We start from the raw sequence: 25320 nt of genomic DNA, 5'->3' as shown, positions 1-25320 counted from the left end.
ATTTGAATAAGATTTCAAACCATATATAAATGCAGCATTTGCAACAACAAAAAAGCATTTTGTGTGATTTATGCCGGTCACACTTGCTTAATCTGTTCAGATTCAAATCGGATATGAACAAAAATCGGATTTGGACCGACAGTCTGAACGCGGATTATGAAATCCCCTGCCTTAAATGACCAACATCCAAGAAAAGGGATTTTTCTATAAAGAAACTATTTGCTGTTTACCAGGTACCAATATGACGATGGCAGTCTGTACAGCCTTTCGAATGATGTTATCCAGGGCAAACATCCAGTGCGGCTTTATGTTGTGGTTCCGCAGGACTTTATTTACCTGCAGAAACATTATACCAAAACTATTTACTTTTCTATGATGAACTTTTAAGAAAAAGTCACAAAAGTTTGACAATCAGAAAAAAAAAAAATCAGTATTTCAACGCAACATCAAATGGCATTCGCAACTCATTTTAATTTTGTAATGTGACCATTTCAGATGAAACAGGATTTTCAATAGAAACAAAACTTGATTAGGACTTGATTAGATGGCTTTGACTGAACGCTCACCGCATCCTGGAAGCTGAAGAGCGCCACCTGCAGTTGGCTGATTGCTGTGCTGTCGAAGTCGAGCTCCAGTTTGAGCTGAGAGAGGGTGCTGGCAATTATCTTTCTGTCCGCCATCTTCACAAACTCTCCCAGACTTGTCACCAGCATGGAGATATGCTGATGCTTCAGTTTGGTCTCCTCAGACCCCTGTATTGAGGCAGAAAGGGGACACAAATCACACTCACAAAAAGGGACATAAAATCAACTGTCAAATGACAAACAAACAACAGAATTTATAGGACTGCATGAATACAACCTTATTAGAGATTTGTTGTTGTTGTTGGTTTCTCTGATGTGAAGAAAATTTTCACCAAAACATAACATAATTCCCTTTAGGGCCAGATTTACTAAACAGGGCAAATTAGCACGAGAGTACAATCCCATAAAAGCACAGATGTGAGTGGAAAGTTCAGCAAGTGAATCTACTGAACACATGCAAATTAAAGAACACAGACGCAGCCGGATCATTTCCATAATGACCAACACAATCTACCAAGAGCAGCGCACGTTAGCATCTGGTTTAAGACTTTTCTTTTTTGGGTGGTAAATAATGGCTCAAACACCAGTAAATTGATGAGGGCAAACCTTAGAAAATTACCTTGCCTGATTCATTTAAATTCTCTTTTGCGTCTGAAAGCAAACTCCTACAAAAGCATATGCAATAAGGTGAGAAAATAACCCTGTCCACGCCTTTTCAGCGCTAAAAAAAAACAGTTTTTTTAACACCAAAAGAGGGTTAAGCGCTGGAGCAAGCTGTTAGTAAATCTGGCCCTTAGTCCCTAGCAAACAAGTTAAAGGGACATGATTTCGGTTCCCAATTACTTCCATTGTTTGTTTTTTTTGTTCATACAATGAAAATCAACGGGAAGAAAAAGTGTTTAGCTACCAATATTCTTCAAAATATCTCCAAAATATTTACAGTTCAGCAGATTAAAGAAATGCATACAGATTTGAACGATGTGAGGCAGAGCAAATGATGACAATAATTTTAAGGTGAACTATCCCTTTTGTTGGTCAATTCAACTGTTTACACTGTATGGATGTCCCTGTCACTGTATTTACACAATCAGCATCCAGAAAAGCAACTCTGTGTTTTAGAATGGACTGTATTGAGTTGCGGTCACCAGGCTTGTGCTTAAAGAATACTTAAGCTTCGCTTTATGCCAATCACACAAGCGTATGAGAGTAACAAGACACGCAACACAAGCGCACTGTGTTCGGGTTCACCTGTATCAGCGCCTCTAGCAGGTGAAGCACTATTTTCTCTCTGTCCTCAGTCAGGATTCGGTGAAGAGTCGCTCTCCTTTCACTGTCTTTCCTCAGCATGAAGAAACCAGTGTCTTTCTCTTCTGGAGAAGGTGGTGCACTGTGGTCCTCAAAGTTCTCCACAGGAATACTGGAGTAGATTTACAGATTTACTAAAAGCAGATACACTAAATGCAGAATAAATGGTCCATGGTAACATATTAGGGTATATTTAAGCTAGAATGAACCTCAGGAAGAGTGAGCGGTGGCCTTTGACCTCTCTCTCGCTGTAGCACTTGATGCTGGGTTTAAAGTTGAAGGGGTTTGTGCAGAGCTCATTGTCAGGTGAGACCGAGCCGTACTCGCTGCTGCTGCTCGTGTCCTCGACCACCACGGGGACGGGAAGAGATATGCTACGCAGATACTCTACAAGACATGAGCAGCATAAAGTCCCTTCATACATCACACACTCTTCTACAGCACTGTAATGCTGAACTATCCTCTTTAAAATGACAGATGAAAAAGTTCATTGATGAAGAATCATTTCATTTGACCTTGAATCTTTGTAGACCAGATCTTTGTATCCCTATGGACCGCAAACTACATAAAACCAACTTTATGTAATATTTTGTATAAATAAATAAAATTCTGTTTTATGTTGATAAATCATTTCTATATTTGACACATTTCAATTTAATGTATATTTTTCAAAATGTACCCTTTATGTCATATTGTACATCGACTTAACTAATGTGAGAAAAAGAGTAAAATGAACACGAATCTTGACTACATTTATAGTCAGGTTATAATAATATAAAATATCATAAAAATAAGTAAAGAGAATGAATAAAACAACAAAATAATGTAAAATTGAACACTGGCTATATGCTTTAAAATAGACTCACCAGTTCCTCCTGGTGTAAGAGCTGTATTTCAAAAAAAAAAAAACAAGAGATGAGAAGACAATTCACAATACAAGCAGCAAAGAGAAAAGCTTTTACCAGGTCACATTTCCAGGTTTGATAACAAACACTTTCCAAAATAAACCTCAGGAGGTCACCCGTCAAAAACTCAATGAGCTATTATTGTACTTCTTAATTTGCTTCACGTCTAAATGCAGTTCAAAACCCAACTGTGTGATTTCAATGCAACAAGAAATGGCCATTATGAATGTAAATCGGTAAAATTGATCAAATTGATAAAAAAATAAAAATAAATAAAAACTATGGCCGCAAGTTCCATTGAACTCTATTGGTAAGGACAGAACTTGCGACCATATATGGTTTTGGGAAATGCACCCCTGATTGGGTAACAGGGTTGAAAGAAACAAAAATAAGGTTGCAGATTCTGGCCAGGCTAGTTGGGACCAAATATTAATGTATTATTTATTATATATGAATATATTAACGATAATTCAATCTTAATTTTGTTAATTAATTTATTAATAAATTCTGTAATTTGGACATGTCTTCCCATCATGTTATCCAAATGATGCTAAATAATTTGAAGTAGGGTAGCATTTTCTAATTAAGTGGTAACTGAGTTTATATATTATTAGAATTAATATATATATATATATATATATATATACAATAAAATTATGTCAAAATACTGTATGCCACTATTTTATTTTTTTAATCGATGGATACATGGTTACGATGGATCGATGAAAACCATTTTAAAGGAGTGGGTGGGGAGGGGGTGATATTTTTTTTTTTAAAGCATGTTAAAAAAAAAAGTCATGCCATGTTGTTTTTGTTAAATAATAGTTTAATCTAACACATTACCATTTTCCATTAGTCCCTTAATTCATGGAATGTACCAATTGAATTTACTGCATGATATAAGCTGTAATGTCCATATAACACACCTGTGAAATTGTTGTTCTTCGATCGTTTTTTGCGTGATGTGACAGTGAGGAATTCATGGGTGAGTAGATCGTTGGACGTGGCTCGGCTGTCTGGATCAGGCTCAAAACAGCGCAGGATAAATGCTTTGGCTTCAGAAGACATAGAGTCAGGAATCTCCGGATGGATTTTAAACATCCCGACCTACACAAACCATAAAAAAAGCATTTCCATAACTCTTTCCAATTTCAAACACAATATTCTCATGTCAATATTACATTTCTCTAAGCCATTAGGAGTCAATTACAATGCTATTATAATCACATAATCTAGATAGATTACATAATCTATGTAAAAATCTGTTTAGTTTTCTTTTCTACTGTTTTATATGGATATGAAACACTAATTACTGTAAAGCCTGTGCTGTAAATCAAATGCTTCTTTTGACGATTAAAAATGTTATTTTGTGAAATGGTAAAACTTATTCTTGAGTTCATGATAACAGCAATGAAAGGTTGATCGGATCACCCATTTATTATGTGATTTCATGGTGGGCTGTAGATTTTTCCTAGAAGTTAGAAAACCATTTGAAAACTACTAAATGCCAAATTGCATTCAAATGTTTCACAAAGCACATGTATAAAAAATAAAATAAAAAAAATGTGCAAAACCTTTTGTGTTAAATTTACTACACATACAGGATAGTGAATGGATAACTTCAGGATGATTCACACTTATACTAACCTTGAACATTGCTGCTTGCGGTTCCCCCAGCTCATAGAAAGGTGGTTTCCCAGTGGCCATTTCTATAATGGTGCAGCCCAGGGACCAGATGTCTGCCGGTTTACCGTACCCACGGGGCCCTTTATCTATGATTTCAGGGGCCATGTACTGTAACGTACCTGAAATATACAACCAGCACTGAAAATAAGTAATAGTAACTGCTGAATATTTATAAGACACTATGGGTCCTATCTTGCACCCAGCGCAATTGACTTTGTGCACTGACGCATGTATCATTCCTATTTTGCACCCGACACACAGCGGACTTTTCCCTCCACAGACGCACGCCGGTAAATTAGGGAATGAACTTGCGCTCCCGGGGGCGGTTCAGTGAAAAGAGGAGGCGTGTTCCGGCGCAAACGTTCCCTGGTGCTATTTTGCAGTTTCAGAACACAATTCCGCCACAGACCAGGAGAAACCTCGTCTAAAGTCAGTGGCGTGTTGCGCATGTTATTCAGATGCTATTTTAAGGGCGCATGCTTGGCCATAATGTAGCGTGTGCACAACGCGCATACACTTTGATTCTCTCATCTACACACAGACGCAAAATATTACCACACGAGGGAAATCATTGTTGTGTCCATGAAGATGTGAAAATAGGCTTAAATCTAGCTTACACATTTACCCAAATTATCATACGCCTGTTTAACCGAAGCTAATTTGGGTGTGTTTCTCCATCCCCAATGTCACTTCTCTGTGTTTTACGGCCCTGACGAGAACGTCGGTCTCCTCGGCTGTGAACCGCTCCTGGCAAATCCGCCGTTATAATAGCAATCCGCCATGGAACAAGCGCGCCTGCTCTTAAAGGGAATGTGAGATGACGCTCTGATTGGTTTATTTCACGTTACGCCCAAACCACACCTATGAGTAATGAAGCGACTTCAGACCAACACATTTTAGATTTGCGTCGGGCACAAGAGTCATTTATCCCGCCGGTATAATAGCAACAGCGCCCGAGATCTGCCCACAAAGTTACTTGCGTTTCGTGCTTGATTAGGGACCTATAAGATACTAATCAAAAGTCAATAGACCAAATCTGGCAACACATGAAATCGATGTGTCCTTCAGTGTTACAGAAGCAATATCAAGTTATTTACAATATGAAGTGATAAAAGTTTAAGTGAAAAGAAATAGCAAAACAAATACACTCAGTACCAGTAAAGGTTTCAGTGCAGGGGTTTATTCCAGCCAGCCGTTTGGACGTCCCAAAATCAGAGATTTTCAAAACTCCACTGTAGGTGTTTATCAAGACGTTATCCCCCTGTGTGTCATGAAAGTAAGAGTTACATCAGTCATGTCTGATATTTCTTTATCTGATTAAGATTCACAAACTTAAGATAAAAAGGATTATTACCTTAATGTCTCTGTGAACGATCTGGTTGTCATGCAGGTATTTGAGGCCCTCCAGGATCTGTTTGGTGTAGAAACCGATAGTTGGCTCATTGTTTTTTAGAGGGCCCCACTTCGACCTGAGCAATGCTGACAGACTGCCTGCGATTCACAGAAAAACACAAACGTTTCTTTCACATCCTACACAAACGCTTGAATAACTCAGATGAATTTTGGCCTGGATGTGCAAGTAGACTATAAAAGATCTCGGTCTCACCTCCTGGCACCTGCTCCATGAAGATCTTGATGAAGCCGTTCTCGCTGATGGAGCCGAGGTACTGCACGATGTTCTTGTGCTTGAGGTGTTTATGCAGGGCAATTTCTTCATGCAGAGGCTGCGAATATCTACCAACACACAGCCGTTACACGTGCCGTCAGATAAACTGTAGCTGCATGATTGCATGCATTTTTCATACCCTCAAAAGCATTCATGAATATTGCATATTTATTTATATTATATATAAATGCATATTTATACAAAAGCTCCATCACTGGGAACATGCCTGTCATTCTCTGCCCAGTGATTCTGAGCTTCTCTTGCTATTGCCATTTCTTGTGAAACTGATTTTTTATTTAATATTATGTCATTTTGTGTTCATCAAAATTGCATCCCATATTGATTCAATAGGGGACATTTTTTTTTTTGGAATAGTGGACAATCCCAAATGGGTAACATCCCTGAATGGTTAAAACGTTTAAGGAACACGCCGACTTTTTGGGACTTTATCTTATTCACCGTATCCCCCAGAGTCAGATAAGTCCATACATACCCTTCTCATCTCTGTGTGTGCCGTAACTCTGTCTGACCCACCCACCGCTAGCCTAGCTTAGCACAAAGACTGGAGGTAAACGGCTCCAGCTAGCATACTGCTCCCAATTAGTGACAAAATAACGCCAACATTTTCCTATTTACATGTTGTGATTTGTAAGTCACAGCGTGTACAAATAACAAGGTCACATGAGACACAGCCATCTTCTAACCGTATACATACTGGGAACTATATTCTCAGAAGTTGAAGCACTGCTACTTCTGCGGAGTTGAGAGCATATAGATAAGATATAGATAAGAGATTACTTATTGGGAGCAGTATGCTAGCTGGAGCCGTTTACCTCCAGTCTTTGTGCTAAGCTAGGCTAGCGGTGGGTGCGTCAGACAGAGTTACGGCACGCACGGAGATGAAAAGAGTGTGTATGGACTTATCTAACTCTGGGGGATACGGTGAATAAGATAAAGTCCCAAAAAGTCGGCGGGTTCCTTTAAGTTTAGTGCGTTATTTTTTCAGTTTCAAGGTTCATCAGGCTGTGCAATGACAAATGTTCCCAAAATTATAGTTTTCAGTAACGGTCAAAACTGTCAAGGAGGAATTAGATTTTAAAGTGGATTTCCTCACCTACTGTCCCGTTCGGGAATCTCTTTGATGGCTAAGCGCACCTGGTTACTGAGGTCCCGACCGGCATAGACAACACCAAATGTGCCCTTACCCAGAACCACCCTGTCTCCATGCTCATCGTATTCATAATCATACTGCAGGCACACACAAACACACAAATCACTCTTATCTATATAACTATATATAACAAATGCATACAACAATAAATATAAAATATAGATTTCAAGAAACTTTCTTGGGTAAGCATTTGCTCACAAGATATTATACAGTAACATCCAAAATTTCTGGATTATAATTTTACCTCTAAAGCCTCTGATTCACACTCTGGCTCATCTGTGCCTTTCCAGGCCTCCTCAGTGAGAGCATTTACCAGATCACAGAACCTACACAACACACAAATCATCATCATCATCATCATCATCATCATCATCATCATTCAATCATCATCATTCATTCATCATCATTCATCAAATATGATACAGTAACAAAAAGTCAGATTATTTTAATGATTATCCTTTGATTAAACGTTTACACCTTCATAGTTGGGATACACAAGATTAGTGCACATTATTAAATTATTTAGAACAACATCTGCTGATACCACTAGTTTATGTTTCAATAGTTTATGTTTAAGTTAGTGGTGGCACATAAATGAAGTGCTGAAGAAACATCTCCTTTCGCCACACTGAAAAAGCAGCGTCATGTTTTTGGATTTACTAGATGATGCAACTCATGCTTGCAATATAGAAGATCAAGTAAAAAAAAAAAAACACTCTCCAAGTGACGAACCAAAATTAGAATGCTCCCATTATAATTAACATGCCCTACACATAGTATAAATATTTGTTGATATGAATGGGAACATTTGCAAGAAGGCATTAACTGGCACAGACAGTTAATGTACTGTTGCTGAACTGCAGAGATCAAACAATCACATAACAACGGCAAAACTATAAATATGCTGTTTTTTTCTCCACAGATGGTGACATTTTATACACTGCATGAGATTGTATCTCCGTCTCACGTCTCTTTTTGCTGCCCTCTTTTGACTGACAGGAAATAATTGTCTGTTTTTAAACAATCAGCTAATTTCCGCAGATAATTGCTTTTTAGCAGTAGTGCATTGGGGATTGCTAGTTTCTAAATTAACTCAAGTAGACAATCAAATGTGCAATTTCTGTCTATGTCTATGGCACTGTAAGGAAGAATGAATGAAATGTGGGCAAACACACACACATACTTTTTGCAGTGCATATCTGTGCAGAAGTAGATTTGGAAGTCTTCTGAGTTGTTCACCACATACAGGAAACAGCTGCGCTCATCACATTTGGAGATGCTGAATGTGTTAAATAAAAAAACAACAACAAAAACAACTATATTTTACTTTAAATGCTTTAAACACATGCATACATACATACATACATACAGTACAGGTCAAACGTCTGGAAACATTACTATTTTTAATGTTTTTGAAAGAAGTTTCTTCTGCTCATCAAGCCTGCATTTATTTGATCAAAAATACAGAAAAAAAACAGTAATATTGTGAAATATTATTACAACTTAAAATAATAGTTTTCTATTTGAATATACTTTAAAAAAGAATTGATTCCTGTGATGCAAAGCTGAATTTTCAGCATCATTACTCAAGACAGCATTTACCTAACGCCTCGTACTGATGCTGCACTGAAATTCCACTCGTGGATCCCTGTATTCTAAAACAGAGAGAGGAAGAGATTTTACTGAGAAAATGCGTATCATGGCCATATCATGACTACTGTTTTTCCATCCCCAAATTTAAGAACTAAAATGATAGTTAAGCCTTTTACTATACCATTTAAGATATTTAATACATTTTGTGACATTAGATTTGATCAAACTGAATTTATTTTAAGGCTTTTAAGGACCAACTGAGACCCTGTAGATATAGAAAAATATTAAAAGGACTAAAACACGATTCTAGAAAGACCTGAGACTTTAACTATGATTTAAGACTGGGCATAACAAACAATGGCTTTAACCAATGGTTGGATATTAAAATAACATATTAGGTTAGGGCTTAAACCAAGACAGTAATGTTGAAGGTTTAGAGAATTAATAAAGTCAACAAATTAAAAAAGAAATTCTGAATTTAAGAACAAATGGGTAAATAGTAAAACATGTATTACTTTGTCATCAGGAGTCACATGCCAGATGGATAACGTGTTCTCTTCGGCATCTTTGTTTATCGAGAGGTAAGATGGCTGGTAGACTTTAGTGGGCTCCAATATCAATACCTGCACACAACACAAACAAGCAACATTTACAGCCAATGTTTGACATGCCATCCATCTCCAACAGTCTTAAAGGCAGTGTCTCAAGTCAAAACTATAACTAGCACAAAATCAAGAATATTGTGTACTGGACAAAAATATGATGCTGTAATAAATAATTCAGTTAAGTCTGAATTATTACACTGCTCTTCACAACACATTCTGGGATTGTATAATTCATATACTGTATAGGACACATGTTATCCTGTCTCAACTTTAGGCCTAAATTAAGTATTTAGTAACAACACTACAGCAAAATAAATAAATAATTGGCTTAAACACATTTTTTTGTGAAAATACTAACATTCCAAAGACTTTTGCACAGTACTGAACGTGTGTGTGTGTGTGTATGTGTGTTCATATATATTCTAGTGTTCAAATGAGTGTGTGTACATGCACTTTAGAAAAGGGTTTATTCCATGGTTTTTGCAGAACATGGCTCTATGCATGAAAATGTGAAAGTCACTTCTGCGTCTTAAATGGCTTTTTTGCAATAGGAGTTTTTTGGTGTACTTGAAAATTAAGAAGTGGCAATGTAATGTGGCAACGCAGTGTAACAGTCAGTGTGTTTAAGAGGGGTCATACAGGAAAGCGGACGGATGTCACATCCTTTTTGGTGGCTTCCACCATAAAGTCCATCCAGAAGTCCACAAGCTCTTGTTTAAGGGCCTGCGGATCGGTGCTTGGTTTCGTAAATTGCTTATAGATGAGGATGGTCTCAACCAGGGAGCGTAGATACCTGAAATACAGAAAGCACAAACACATTAATAAATAAATAGTACTCTAGAAAAACGACAATTATGACTCATTTTTTAACAGACAACTACATTCTTACATTTTCTGAAGCGTTTGCCTCTTCAAAACTGGACTACAAGTTTGTATATTGGCTCAGTTTTCTCCTAGAATTTATTTGAGTCAAAGTTTTGTTTTATTTGCCCGTTTAATAATTGTCCCATGTGAAAAATCAAAAGTCAGTTTAAAAAACATTGAACATTGATTCTTCTAGTCGTTTGTGATTATTGGATAATTTAAATCATTTTATAAAGATTGCAAGAAGCAAGTATTTTAGTGATGAGCAACTAGGGAAATCGATGCAAAACAGGTAATATTAGTATATCTACAGTACTATAGGCAATTCATTTTCTTGACTTTTTTATAACTTAATAAAAAAACATAATAATTTCAATGAAAGATTTTAATAATATCCATGACCTGGCTTGGAAATCATAGTTTCCAAATTTTGTTTAAATTCCTAAAGTATGAGCAATAATAATAGTGATGCCTTACCAAACACTAATCATTAGATGTTCAGATTATTTTAAACAATGTGTGCAAAATGTGAATGTGTGCACGTACCAAATGGGTGCGTTAATTTTGAAGAGTTTCTCAGAGGCCTGGATGACTCGTGTGTTGTCACAGGCGAGAATACTAGCGCCGAGAAAGAAACCCACGTCCCAATAACTCTGTAATCGATCCAAACTGCCCTTCTTCCCCAGGAGACTGCTCAACTTCACACCTACAAAACACAGAAAAAGTGCATATATATTACATATATACCCTGCAATATATATATAGTTGTCAGTTATTCTCGCATTGTCTGTATAATGTATGGGGCAAACAAGAGCATGTGTGTAATCTATTTGAGAAAGGAGGGCACTCTTTAATAATTAGCCAGAATCAAGAGTAATTCCAACATTAATATACAATTAAACACACTGTGTGTTTGCACAATTAGGAAAAAAGCAAACAAACAAAAAAGCAGACAAATTTTGTAATTACAATAAAAATACTAAAAGTCTTAAAGACTTAAACATCTCTCGGATGTAATCCATGATTTTATTCAGTAAGTATTCAGTGTCTCATGATCCTTCAGAAATCATTCTTAATTAATTCTCAATCATCAATTATCATTGATATTCATTGATAATAACAAAAACCATCATAAATAATTGTAAAAAAAAAACAGTTTTTGCTGCTTAATATTTTTGTGGATACAATACACATTTTTTGGGATTCTTTGATGGATAGAAAATGAAATAGAAATATTTTGTAACATTAGAAATATCTCAATTTTCTCTTTGCTCAATTTAATGCCTCCTTGCTGAATAAAAGTTTTATAATTATTATTAATTTATTTTTTATTTTTTTAAGTCTTACTGACTCCAAACTTTTGAATGGTAGTGGATCACGGTTTCTACAAAAATAATAATGTTTTCAACATTGATAATAATCAGAAATGTTTCTTGAGCATCAAATCAGCTGACTGATTTCTGAGGGAAGTTATTTTAAATTGTAATAATATTTCACAATATTTCAGTTTTTACTGTATTCCTGATCAAATAAATGCAGCCTTGGTGAGCATAAGAGACTTCTGACAAAAACATAAATATTAATTATTCCATACTTGTATAATATATACACTAGTGAACTGATTAGTCTAATTCTGCGACCATTCTGTGGTTCGTTGCAAATAATTGGATTGAAAAATGTACTTGAGTACAGTAATAATAATTTTAAGTACAGGAAAATTGTGTATTACTGAATATCAACAAACAACATTGTCATCCTCTCCACAGTCGATTATGAATTCTGGCTTGGTATCATTCTGAACTTTTCACCATCCAAACAATACAGCCCTAAAATGTTGCTGTAACAGGTTATTTTGCCTCACTTAGAAATATGTCACATTACTGATGTAAAACAGGATCTGAAGTAAAATGTCTTACTTGTTAAGTAAAGTACTTTCTGACAGAAGAAATGCACTATATGGACAAAAAGTGTTGGGACACAGCTTTTAATAACTGAATTCAGATGTTTCAATCAGACGCACTGCCACAGGAGTATAAGATCAAGCACCTAGCCATGCAGTCTGAGTCTGCATTTACAAGCATAGAGCTCAGCGAATAGGAGCCCACCTGTGCAATAAGTCACTTCTAGATATTCCATGGTCAACCGTACGTGGTATTATTGGAAAGTGGAAGCGTTTAGGAACAGCAGTACTTGTAAAGTCACAGAGCGGGTCACCGATGGTGTGCGTAAGCCAGCAACGCTCATGAGTTACAAACTTCAACTGGCATTAATATTGAAATATTGAAATAAATCTACTGACATTAATATTGACAAAAACTGTGTGGCGGGAGCTTCGTGGAGTGGGTTTCCAGCGTCAGATGCAGTGGTGTAAAGCACACCGCCACAGGACTCTGAGCAGTGGAAACCTGTTCTGTGGAGTGACGAATCGATTGTCTGTTTGGCAGTCTGATGAGCGAGTCTGGGTTCGCCAGGAGAACATTACCTGTCTGACTACATTGTGCCAACTGTAAAGTTTGGTGGAGGAGGGATAATGGTATAGGGGGGTATTGGTATATTAATGTCTATGTATTTAGAATGCACAAATTCTAGTCAGGTGTCCCAATACTTTTGTCCATATAGTGTATGTTGATCTTGCACAATCCCTATATTGGCACGATTCATAAAAAAACATCAGGAAAGTACATTCAATGATACCAGACATCAATAGTAAAAGAAATAAACAGACGTTTGCTCAATCACTTTTGCAGGAGTGGTTGACTGTATGTGGCTCAAGCCAACATTACCCACACTGTCCATCAATCTTACCTACTTTACGCAGCTCAATGGAGGAGTCAAACTGATGTCCTGAGGCCAGAAGCAGCACCGCATAGTTAATACCAGAGTGCAGCGTGGGCTCCGATTCAAAACCTTTTCTAAACCTGAAATCGGAGAGAGAGGGGTGTTTGTTACTATGGCCATTTTATTGTTGAATCTCACAAAACCTGTCAAAAACGGCACCAAAAAAGCCTTACAAAAAGACTTAATTTTCTTTAAGCAAATTATCATTTTGATTTTGGTGTGAAATGTGACTCGAATGTTTTCGTGAGATTCACACTCGTGTCCTCACCATTGCATGCCTTGATCTCTGCTATCTGTGTCGGTGAAATGGGAATCCAGGAACATATCCTTATAGATTCGGCCTACCAGGCAATAAATATCAGATGCCACCTGCTCATTTGAGTTCACCAACGGCAACATAATGTCCAGAGCCTTCTGTCTGTCTCCGGGTAGGTTTCTCCTGCAGAGACAGACCACAAAGAGACTGTGAAAACCAGAAATGACTGAAAAAAGTAGTTAGGAAGTAAATGTTAAAAGATTTGTGTACTTTTTTCTTCGTTAAAATACGTTCGCTTGGATGTTATTTCTAAGAAGCTCAGCCCACAGTAAAATCTCATTCACATCACTGTATACACTACCGTTCAGAAGAAGTGTTTTTTTTTTTAAAGAAATTAATGTGTTTATTCAACAAGGACACATTAAATTGATCAAAAGTGTCAGTAAATATATTTATGTTACAAAAAAATATTTAAAATACTTGTCTATTTATAAAAATCAATCTGGAAAAAAAAATGTGATGGTTTCCACCAAACATTGAGCAGCACAACTGTTTTCAACATAAGAAACAATCAATGTTTCTTGAGCAGCAAATCATCATATTCGAGTGATTTCTGAAGGATCATGTGACACTGAAGACTGGAGTAATGATGCTGAACATTCAGCTTTGATCACAGGAATAAATTACATTTTTAAATGTATTAAAATGAAAAACAGTTATTGTAAATGGCCTTGGTGAGCAGAAGAGACGACTTCTACTTCCATTACAGACCCCAAACGGTAGTGTATTAAACATTAAATATTCTGATTAGCTGTAATTATGTGGTATCACACAATATTTAAACTTTCAGTGTGAAGAGAAATTAATTCTGTAATTGTAAACTTGTGTTTTTGCTAGGTTAAGGCACATTAAGATGCTTAGTCTCACCTGTTGAGGGCAAAGGAATAGTGGAACTTTATATGAGGATGAGCCACGGGGTCAAAGGTCGGCAGCTTTTCCAGTGTTTCAACTAACTTCACAATGGATTCATAATCCTACAGACAGACAAATAACCACAAAGCAGAAAAGAAACAGTTTACAGAAAATGTATATTTATTATACAATATTATAAATTGTGGGGATTCAGAATGCAATGGTGAAACATTACTGTGGTTGAAAGAAAAATGATTAAAATAGTAAATATAAAAAAAATAAAAAATAATAAATAAACAATGGATCCAATGTTTTCCTGTAAGATTCCCACCCCTAACCACCAGCCTGTTTTATTATATTACCCTCATATTTACAACACATGAAAAATTAAATCTGAATCAATAATTCTGTAGTAAATGTACATTTAGTTTCTTTGTATTCTTTTTTTATTTATTATAAACCTTTAAGAAATAATAGAAAACCCCAATGTTCAAAGACAATGATTCTGTCATGTAAAATGTATTTGTACTTCATACTTCATTCAAATAAAAGCACTGAAATATTCATGACATCCTCTACATTGTGTTAGTATTCACAAAAACATACAGTACATTCAATTCATTAGACCTTTTTCTTTTACGTTGAAGCTTTGAAATAAAGTTCAATGTACTTTTGATCCGTTTATGTTAGCAAATTGGACTGAACGATTCATTTATGAATCAGTCTTTTGGTCATGTCCAATTAAAACAATGTGTTTATTGTTTTTGATTATACATGACAGGTAACAGAGGAACACTTTTCCATTTCGTCACAGTTATTTCCCACCCCAACAAGAGAACACATCACTCTCTTCTCCCATATAGAAATACACAAAAGTCTCAGACAAGAGACAATCTAAATGCAAAACAGATATTGCAAGGTACCCAAAAACCAAATATACATTACTGTACTTTACACATAAAAGTTACATTTTCCAGCAAAACACTAATAAAAAACACTAATACATAGTTACACCTCTTGTAATAAATGACCAATATTATTGTTGTTAATGTAGTAATTAAACGGCTTCCATATTTCTTCATATACACCCATTTTGTTTTTAATAAAATATGTTATTCTTTCCAGGGCCATACACTGTGCCATGGCATTAATCCAAGCTCCAATAACTGGTGGATCAGGCCTTTTCCAGCTAAGAGCTATCATTCTTTTAGCTTGTAATATAGCAAAATCTATAAATTTACGCTTCTGAAGATGATTTATTTTAAGGTTCTTTGGATATAAATGTAGCAAAATCATTTTTGCATCTAGAGGAATATTCAAGGATAAAATTATCTTTGTAATATTAATCACTTCCACCCAAAAGTCTCTAATAATCTTGCACTCCCAAACACAATGCACAAATGATCCCTGGGCCTCTCTGCATTTAAAGCATGTATCAGGGATATTTTTATTAAATCTATTTAGTTTGACAGGATTTATGTAAGTCTGCATCAACCAGTTATATTGAAGTAGTTTTAAGCTCCTACTAAGTATTCTGTAACATGACCCAACCATGAGGTTGGCCAAACATTAAAGAGGTTATTTACATACAGTACACATACTTAAAAGTACATTAAAAACAACACCTGTTTATTAATGTTCATTTTAATTTGTTTGTTTATTTTGAGGCTCAAAGAGAGGGTGGAAAATGGTAATGAAAATAAATCATCAGGGTTTTAAGTGCAAGAAACTATGACTAACATTGTAAGAGGACGTGAGGGAAAAATGATATAAACGTGTAGAGTATGGCCCATTTAATGAGACAGGACAAATGGAGGAGCTGAAGGTCACAGAAGGTTAGGAAACGACATAAAACTACATTTATCATAGTTTTGAACTTCTAAAGTAACTTACTGCCAAGGTGTGTCAGAGTTATAGCAGAGCATTTATGACTTCCCGTTCTCCTCTTATTAATTTTTAACAGCACAGGCATTAACAGTCCCAACAATAGCAGGATCTCTTTGAACACATAAAACCGTACCGAACTGATCTGTACACAACTCCAGTATCCAAAAGCAACAGCCCCTTTATTGTTCTACATTTTGCTAGCCCATTAATAACAATTTTGTCTTTTGATTTTTTTTCTTTCCATGGGAACAACTTTTCTTGGACGTAGCAAACTGAAAATGCCAGAACTAACATTATTTGACAATATTTTATGGGCTAGGCTATATTATGGAGAGCAAATCATGCTAACATATAAGGAAATTGACACATCACGATCACAGACTAATAGAACATTCCAAGTTCAATGCAAGTTAAGCGTAGTGGCATGCTGTCGATCACTAAACTCTTGCCACGGTCGCCTCTGGCTTGCTCAGGGACACTTCATAGTCAACAATATTATTGATCTGACTGTACTGACACTGGTGTGTGAGAACTGAACTGAGCTAACCGATGACATCATTTTTTGCAGAACTGCATTATAGATGAAATGAACTGATTTAATAATTGATGATCTTTACAACGGAAATGAATCAACACTGAACTGACTTCAGCTGAACAACAGCCGAAATGCATAATTTTCCTGTTATCACTCGAAAGCTGCTTTGAAACAATCTGTGAAGTGCTATATAAATAAAGGTGCGAACAGCGAGTTCACAGTAGTACACCAACAGTGGAAGTATTTGGGGCGTGCAAGACATTTCAGAAGTTATAAAGCAGAAAAGTGCATCTTGTATTTTTGTTAAAGATTCAACTTTTCAGGACAAAAAAAAAAGTATTAGTAGTATTTGAGATGTAAAGATGGTTGTTTAAATTGATGAGTACTGGTGGGACTACTCTGATTAAGGCAGACAAGCCTCTGGTATTCCTGTGGGTATAGTATGATCCAAGTAAACAGTGTTTTATGGACAGGTATCCTTGCACATATCATGCATCATTTACAAGGTTTACCATCTTTACATGGCCATGACAGGAGTTGACATATTGGATATCATTTTAAACAAAGTAAACAATTTTATCACACTAGTCTCATATTAACACTTATAATGTTTGTGTTTTGTGTCGATACTTTGGAAAATTGTACACATAGCTTCCCTATAAAGTGTGTAGTTTCTGAGCTACTGGTGTCAGCAAACAGAATTGCAAAAATAATGTCCATTGGTCTTTTCAGTCTCAAGTTCATTGTGTACATATTGTTCAGTGACTACTATTAGTGTGCCATTCAAGGCTTAATCTCCTCCAAAAGTGTAAACATTGAGCCTCGCAGGCACCATCTAAAAACTGAGAGCGGTCAGCTCAGATCCATCAATCTGTCAGCTCATCCTATAGCATGAGTTAGGCCAGGGGTTCCCAAACTTTTCCATGACAAGGCCAACCAAATACCACGAGGTTCTGGCCAAGGCCCCCCTTTTGCAGGATGTGTTATTGAACCCATGGACAATACTACGGCAAATGTAGAGATAAATAAATAAAACATCTAGGTGAACATCAGATTATGTGATGGTGTTTGATACCAGCCAATCAGAAAGATTATAGAGATGCACCGATTACAGTTTTCTAGGCCGATTCCGATTTGTCATTGAGTTTGACCTGCCGATACAGATTTTAGCCGATTCCGATTTAATTTTTTCTAACCATTTTACAGCACACACAAAGATTTATTTTCTATATATATATCTTTTTTTTATAAAACACCACTTTTACCCAAACTGATTAATTTGGGTACAAGTTTAAATGGGTACATTTTCTATAAATATGTTTGAGTCTTCATTTTCTTTTCTGACATAGCCTACTCCAGTTCTTGTTAAAACACACTTTACATGCAAATTATGTGCATTTTAGGTAGTTTTTGTGTGAAATCATATTGATTTTGTCCATCAAAAGTGTGCTTTCACTTTAATTGAGCATGAGCAGCGCAGCAAAAATAGACTCGGCCACGAAACCCTCAGCTTCACTGCTGCTCCTGCTTGACGCTCACGCGCTGCTCCTGCTCGCGGTGTGAATACACTCATTGAACACACACTGCTCACGTGCCGCTCGCGCTTGCGGTCTGAAACAGACATAATTCACAAGGTTTCCTACATGTGCGTTCTGTGTGCACGTGTGATGCTGATGTTGCGCGATGTTAATCATGCGGTGCCCGAGTGCATTTGACCGGCATAAAATCGGCATATGTCAGCCTGAAAATCATGTGAAAATCTGCCAATTCCGGTCACCAGCCGATCAATCAGTTCATCTCTAAAAGATTAGCATTAAAAGTATAATGTTCAGATAGGCTATGCAACAAATTATTATAATGCTATTTCATAACAATACTCATATTAACAAATATTCTTATGTTTTTTAACTTTTATTTTTTCCAACTTGCTGCGGCCACCCTGGCGGCCCCCACTTTAAAAACCCCGGAGTTAGGCTACTGTAGCACGCGGAGCCAGAGGGTGTTTAGGTGGTGATTAGTCGTGGCTTATGTGTTATATGGGAAAAAAGACAGAAGTGCAAGCCAAAATTCACTGCGAGATGCTCACATTAGCTCTAGACAGAGTGTTAGTCTACTCAGTTGTTTACAATAACACATAGCAACACAGCTAAAGGTGTTCATAATATGTTGGACCTTTTATTTAAAGTAGCCTACTTTTACTTGTTGAGACATGCCTTCACAAGCACCCGTAAAGGCGGTATTTGTGATGTCTGAGTTTTGGTGGCACGATGTACAAAAGGGGCGTTTGCAAGATTGTTCGAAAATATGCCAGGTTCCACTAGTGTTCCAGAAACGACATACTTCTTTAATAGTAAACAGGATTGTGATGAGTAATATTCCAACATTTTTGGAGTCACTGTGAATAACAAACAAAAGGTTATGTGATGCACTCACCTGAATGTCTCTGTATGAAAGGAGGAGGTTGATGACCACATCGGCTGAAAGACACTCCACATTATCGAGCCGCTGCTGGATCCGATGGAGTTCTGCTGCTAGTTCTGCTCCGGTGTAAAGCTCACGCGCTTTACGAATCTCATTTAGAACAGTCTCACGGAAGTACTGACTAAACAAACACACGAGAGACAAAAAAAAAGAAAAGTTACTGAACTATGTAGAATGCAAATCTTAAATAAAATTGCACATTCACAGAAGAGTTAACAATTTAAACTAAGGACAAAAAAAAAACAAGAATACTATTTCAATGCCAAAGTTTATTAGTTAGTGTGAACAGCGAGCCGCTGGTACAGTATATGCTGTAACTACACCATCTGGGTCCATGAAGCACTGTGTTAACACTGTAGTCGTGTAAATTGATCACTGCAGCTGTGCGAAGTCCCTTCCTGTCTCAAATGCTCCACCATCATCCCCATCCCAGAGAAACCCAAAGTCACAGGGCTGAATGACTACAGACCTGTTGCTTTAAGGTCATTTGAGAGACGGGTGTTGGCCCACGGGCGTTTGCTTATCGGGCAAACAGGTCTGTGGATGATGCATTCAACATGGGACTGCACTATATCCTGCAACACCTGGACAAACCAGGGACTTACGTATGTCAGGATCCTGTTTGTGGACTTCAACTCGGCTTTTAACACCATCATCCCAACAACACTCCTCCAGACCAAACTAACCCAGCTCTCTGTTCCTATAGCTCCATCTAGATCTCCAGCTTTCTGACAGCTAGGCAATGCCCCCCAGGGATGTGTGCACTCCCCACTTTTTCTGTTTGCGGATGACACTACACTCATCGGCCTCATCCAGGACAGTGACGAGTCTGCTTACAGACAAGAGGTTAAAGAGCTGGTTATCTGGTGTATAACAACCTGGAGCTGAACAAGCTCCAAACAGCAGAGAAGGTTGTGGATGTTAGGAGAACCCCACCACCCATCATCATTATCATGACTAGCACTGTGGAGTCACTCAGGTTACTGGGCATTACCATGTCTCAGGACCTGAAACGGGACACTCATAGGGTGCTTCCCAATATCCCTCCTCGTCTCCTCGCTCCTCCGTACTCCATCCTATGACCCGGAAACCGATCGAGCTCAGCCATCTTGAAGTACATCTCAATTCTCCAATTGCACCGCGAGGAGTCGAGGATCGAGGAGGCTTCCCGAGGAGTCGAGGATAGCGAGGATACACAGGTGTATCCTATGCGGAAGAGTTTTATCGACTAAACGTGACGCACGTATCAATTCTCCTCCCCCTTCACATCTCTCACAATAATCTTAATTTATACTTTACCTCTGCAGTTTATATAAACCACATATTTCAACAGGGTATCTTGCTTTATTATTATATATTATGAATTTCTTAAATAACCAAACTAATACAACATAAGGTCAGATCCTTTGAGCGCAGCTGATGACATGAAGTGACGCTCGAGTGATCAAGTATTCCAATGTATAAAAAAGGCTTTCCTTCAATTCCTCCGTCCTCCTTTTCTTTCCTTGCAGTCTTCCCTCGCATCCCACAGGGGGAGGAGCTGAGACGCGAGGAAAGGAAGCGAGGATGCACAAATAAGAAATGAGAAGCACCCATAGACTCCATTGAGAAGGCCCAGCTGGGGTTGTATTTCCTTCGCCAGCTGAGGAAGTCACAGTCAACCTGCCACAGGAGTCGACTCTGCAGTCGTACAGTCTGTCCTCTGCACTTCTGTAACCGTCTGGATTCAGACTGCTGCCGTCTGGTCGGCGCTACAGAGCACTGAGCACCAGAACAGTTTCTTTCCTCAGGCCATCTACCTCATGAAGTTAAATGCCCCCACTGGGCAATAAACATATGCAATACACAACACTGTTTATGCTTATATTTATTTGCATACCATCCCTTTTATTAACATTCCCTTCTCAATGATTTGTACCAAATCTCAATGTCAACTGTGATTACATGAAGAAACAGAAAAATTGATACAGACTAAATACAGAAGAACTGCGGGAACGTCTCCGAGACGCTTGAAGAAACCTTCCTGCAAAGCTACAGTACTGTGAAAAGCACTGGCACTTGTGTTAAAATGCTGTAAAGTGAGAATGCTTTCAAAAATAAAATCACAAGACGGACTCGATGATGGTGAGATCAGATCATACCGGCTGTTGTCAGACTCCTTGTGCATACACAAATCTCACTGGATTATTACAATTAATGGCAAAAAGAATGTTTGGAAATGTAAACTGATATTTTCTACTGACACACTACAGCAAAAGATATAAATAACTGACTTAAAACCATTTTTTGGGTTGGGGGGGGGGTATTAACATGCCTAAGACTTTTGCACAGTACTGTATATCCAACAATAACCCGATTTTAATACTCAAAGTGATATATACAATATAGCAAATCTCAATCATTGTTGATACAGCCAAAATGCATGTTATCATATTGCTAAGCTCTAATCTGCTCGGTGTGGACTATAAGACATTATACATATTATAAACATCAACACAATATTATTTCTGTGCAGTGGCTTTGAAACAATGAGAAAAGCACTATACAAATAAAATTACCATGACTTAATCACCCATTACTGACATTTACAGTATAAAATCACCCAAAGCACGATCATGGTCCACTCACAGCTAAACAGAGAACAGCATTACTGGTTTAAATGAGCACCAGTTAACTGTGAGCCTGAAAGGAGGGAGTGAGATCTCACCAGGTGTCAGTCTTGCAGCCGGTGAGCAGTTGAGTGAGTCTGTCCAGCAGGGGCATACAGATGGGTCCCAGCAGGGCCTCGAAGCTGGGCTGCATCAGCTCACTCAGGCCCTTCATCAGACTGCTCTCACAGCAATACACCTTATTCTGAGGCGTCACCATGTATGGAATGAACGTGTAATTAGCGGCACATGACTGGAAAAAGAACAAATAGGAAGAAAACCGAAGCAGTGGAATACTGTTAATATCTACTGAACACTGAAGAATAAATCAGTAGTAAGCAGGTATGTCATGCTCCAAAAACCACAGGTCTTATCTGGCTTGTGGACAGCAGGGGGAAAAACTGCTAAATTCACATAATAAAATGTAACTTATTGTATAATAGAAAAAATAAATTGGCTTACTACAGAATTAGTTCACACAAAAATGTAAATTCGGTCTACCCTACCCTCATGTCACAACTTCCAAAAGATATGTTACTTTTTAATTAATTTTACAAAAAAAGTAGCTTGAATCGCTCTGCTCTCAACCACCAGAATATATATCTTGTTTTCCAGTGTAACTGTATAAAGATTCTTAAATCAAGATACATTTACTGGAGATACAACATGACAAAACATGAAATCTTGTTTTCTGTGAAATTGATTAAAATGAAGTGCAAGTTTATGATTAAAACAAGAAGAAATATTTGCCAATGGGCTCAGAAAAATCAACTTCAATCAAAGGGATATTTCTTCTTGTTTTAAGCAAAAATGTAACAAATTTTGTTCAATTGTTCAATACTTCCATTTTACATTTGCATCTCAAGTAAATGTATCTTGATTTAAAGACGCTTAGATATTTGTATTGGAATACAGGACAGAAATACTGAGGAAGATTTTCATTCTTTGCAATGCATGCAACCCTTAATGCCAAGACATTACGAATTTAAGACTTTCTATTCTGATTCAAGACCTTTTAAGGCCTTATTTTTGTGTTAAGATCCGCAGAAACCCTGTATAGGTCATTAATTTAAGAGCAATTAATGGGGAATGGAGATTCCAAAAGGGGACTTCAACCTTTAGTGAACTATGACAAAAAGTCATGGTTCGGTATAACTCAGCAATAGTCTTTCACTTCTGCAAGCTAAACCGGACAGCATTGGAGCCCAAATTAATTGAACTCCAGATCACCATTTCACAGCCAAGTTCAGAAAACCACTTTAAGATCACAAATGTACTAAATAAACAAATTTGAATAAAACAATAAATTAATTAAAATTCATAAATACATTTTTATTTAAATAAAAAAAACATTTGATTAATAAAATATAACATAAAAATAAATTAGTAAAATATGAATATATTTTTATTTTATTTATTTAAATAATACATATAACAGCACTAGAAAAAAACTCAATGTAACATAATCAAAACATTTATAATACTAATTTTTCCACTGTATCAACTGGGTCTTTATACTTGAAAATATATAACTGTCTTTTAAATGTAAGGGTCATGAGGATGATCATATTTCAGGGTCTGTGGCATCTAAAAGATTAAAAACTCCTGACCTATAATATGAAATGACCAAAACTAAAAATGGTAAATGTTTTTTTTTTTCATGTTTTCAGGATTGAAATCAAATCGATTAGCCAACATGAGTCTACAACAGTACAAATGCAAATAAGCATGAGTCAGAGAGTCAGAACACTTACCATATTCTTCTGACATATCACCTCCTGTATGAGAAAAACATCAGACATGAATTAATTCAGGTTGTATACAAGGCTATTTCTCTTTTTGACTCAGTTCTATCACAAACAACCCAAAGAATGCACTGTCTGAATATGTTTGATTATTATTGTGCTCAACTAGACCTTTCATTTCCAGTGTCAATGAAACAAACGTGATGACTCTGATTCAACACCTTATCCTTTACACATTATGTCATTGTAGCCTACTGTTAAAGGCACTTTTTTGTTTTGTTATTTTATGTTTATTTTGATCATATACAGGTGTATAATTCAGTTTACATATAGTGCTCAATGCAATCACAAATACAAACGTACAATTACCTAATGTGTTTTAAATATAAATTGTACTCCAGATTTGTTCAATTGTTTCAAAGTATAACCTTTTTCACCCCTTTAAAAAAACTAAAAAAGTTAAATAAAACAAAATAACTGTAAAAAAAAGATGAATATGTACATCAAGGGAGAGAACATGTGTCCTAAATTCCATCTTTAACAACCTCAAATTTATTATTATAATCCCAAATTACTTATAAGAATTATTAATACACACACACATGCAAACATACATTATTTACATACACATTATATATTGATCTTCATCTATTTATGTATAGCAGCAAAATCTGACCTTCTTTCTGATGCATATTCAACCCATTTCCTCCATTTAACAAAAAAGTTATATTTTGGTCACATCTATCTAGTTATCTAATGTTGGTCTCTCTTGTTTTAACCATTTGCGTGTGATTGGTTAAAGGCATTTTCAATGTACACATTTTCTCCTTTACCCATTTAATATGCAGAGACAATTCAAAGTAAGCCAATGCTTGGTTGATGTGCAATGTAGCATATTACTGTCTGAAATCTTAATACACGCATATTGTGTAGTGCTTCCTGAAATAAGTATAGAGTCTAAACGATGAAGTATGCATTAAGCAATGCACTCAAGTTCCAGCTCGAACATCTGTGTCCGCCAAGCACCATCCTCCACTGAATTCTGCCTAGTAATAAAGAGCTCATCTAAACATATCTCACATTATGCAATTTAGTCCCCACTCATCTGGCATAATTCCACTTAGTAATGTACAATAATAATCGAGGTGTCTGACCTTGCTGGGAGGATCTTCATGACAATAATGCCTGCCTATACAATTCACTGTGGCAATGAAACCTACATTGTGATTATTGTTTGATGCCCAAGTAATGTGCTGCAAATAATGGGAGTTGTATTAATAATTTGTGTCCATCCAATAAATGTGCGCGCACCCTTTTTCTCACAAGATTATGAGCATTTCTCCTACTAGCTGTGGGATTACAAATGTAAGAATCTGTTTAAGATCTGCTCATCCTACATCCTTACATAACGTCACATGAAAAACTAAGGGGAAGTACATTGTATTTAGCATTTAAGGTGAAGATGATAACATCAGATGAATGATTCTGTTAAAGGGATACTCCACTTTTTTTGGAAATAGGCTCATTTTACAACTCCCCCAGAGTTAAACAGTTTTACCGTTTTCGAATCCATTCAGCCGATCTCCGGGTCTGGCGGTACCACTTTTAGCATAGCTTAGCATACATCATTGAAGTGGAC

General features: G+C 36.8%; 1 protein-coding gene across 1 annotated transcript in view; it reads right to left on the bottom strand.

Moving 5' to 3' along the window:
* map3k5 (mitogen-activated protein kinase kinase kinase 5) overlaps nucleotides 1-25320 on the bottom strand; it is a 51979-nt gene that overhangs the window by 9002 nt on the left and 17657 nt on the right. Inside the window, exons 3-25 of the mRNA XM_081378492.1 lie at nucleotides 23691-23714; nucleotides 21996-22189; nucleotides 19241-19409; nucleotides 14401-14507; nucleotides 13486-13656; nucleotides 13185-13297; nucleotides 10926-11085; nucleotides 10155-10308; nucleotides 9426-9533; nucleotides 8920-8972; nucleotides 8501-8596; nucleotides 7562-7643; nucleotides 7261-7394; nucleotides 6087-6214; nucleotides 5835-5971; nucleotides 5636-5741; nucleotides 4442-4599; nucleotides 3721-3901; nucleotides 2756-2776; nucleotides 2099-2276; nucleotides 1833-2001; nucleotides 567-752; nucleotides 231-336 (exon numbers count right to left, since the gene is read on the bottom strand). Of these exons, the coding sequence (XP_081234618.1) occupies nucleotides 231-336; nucleotides 567-752; nucleotides 1833-2001; nucleotides 2099-2276; nucleotides 2756-2776; nucleotides 3721-3901; nucleotides 4442-4599; nucleotides 5636-5741; nucleotides 5835-5971; nucleotides 6087-6214; nucleotides 7261-7394; nucleotides 7562-7643; nucleotides 8501-8596; nucleotides 8920-8972; nucleotides 9426-9533; nucleotides 10155-10308; nucleotides 10926-11085; nucleotides 13185-13297; nucleotides 13486-13656; nucleotides 14401-14507; nucleotides 19241-19409; nucleotides 21996-22189; nucleotides 23691-23714 (2935 nt within the window). The remainder of the gene's footprint in view (nucleotides 1-230; nucleotides 337-566; nucleotides 753-1832; nucleotides 2002-2098; nucleotides 2277-2755; nucleotides 2777-3720; nucleotides 3902-4441; nucleotides 4600-5635; nucleotides 5742-5834; nucleotides 5972-6086; nucleotides 6215-7260; nucleotides 7395-7561; nucleotides 7644-8500; nucleotides 8597-8919; nucleotides 8973-9425; nucleotides 9534-10154; nucleotides 10309-10925; nucleotides 11086-13184; nucleotides 13298-13485; nucleotides 13657-14400; nucleotides 14508-19240; nucleotides 19410-21995; nucleotides 22190-23690; nucleotides 23715-25320) is intronic.

The sequence above is a fragment of the Scardinius erythrophthalmus genome (assembly GCF_964197995.2).
Source record: "Scardinius erythrophthalmus genome assembly, chromosome: 11".
In the NCBI taxonomy this organism is placed as follows: Eukaryota; Metazoa; Chordata; class Actinopteri; order Cypriniformes; family Leuciscidae; genus Scardinius; species Scardinius erythrophthalmus.
This window is presented reverse-complemented; position numbering and strand designations above follow the sequence as displayed.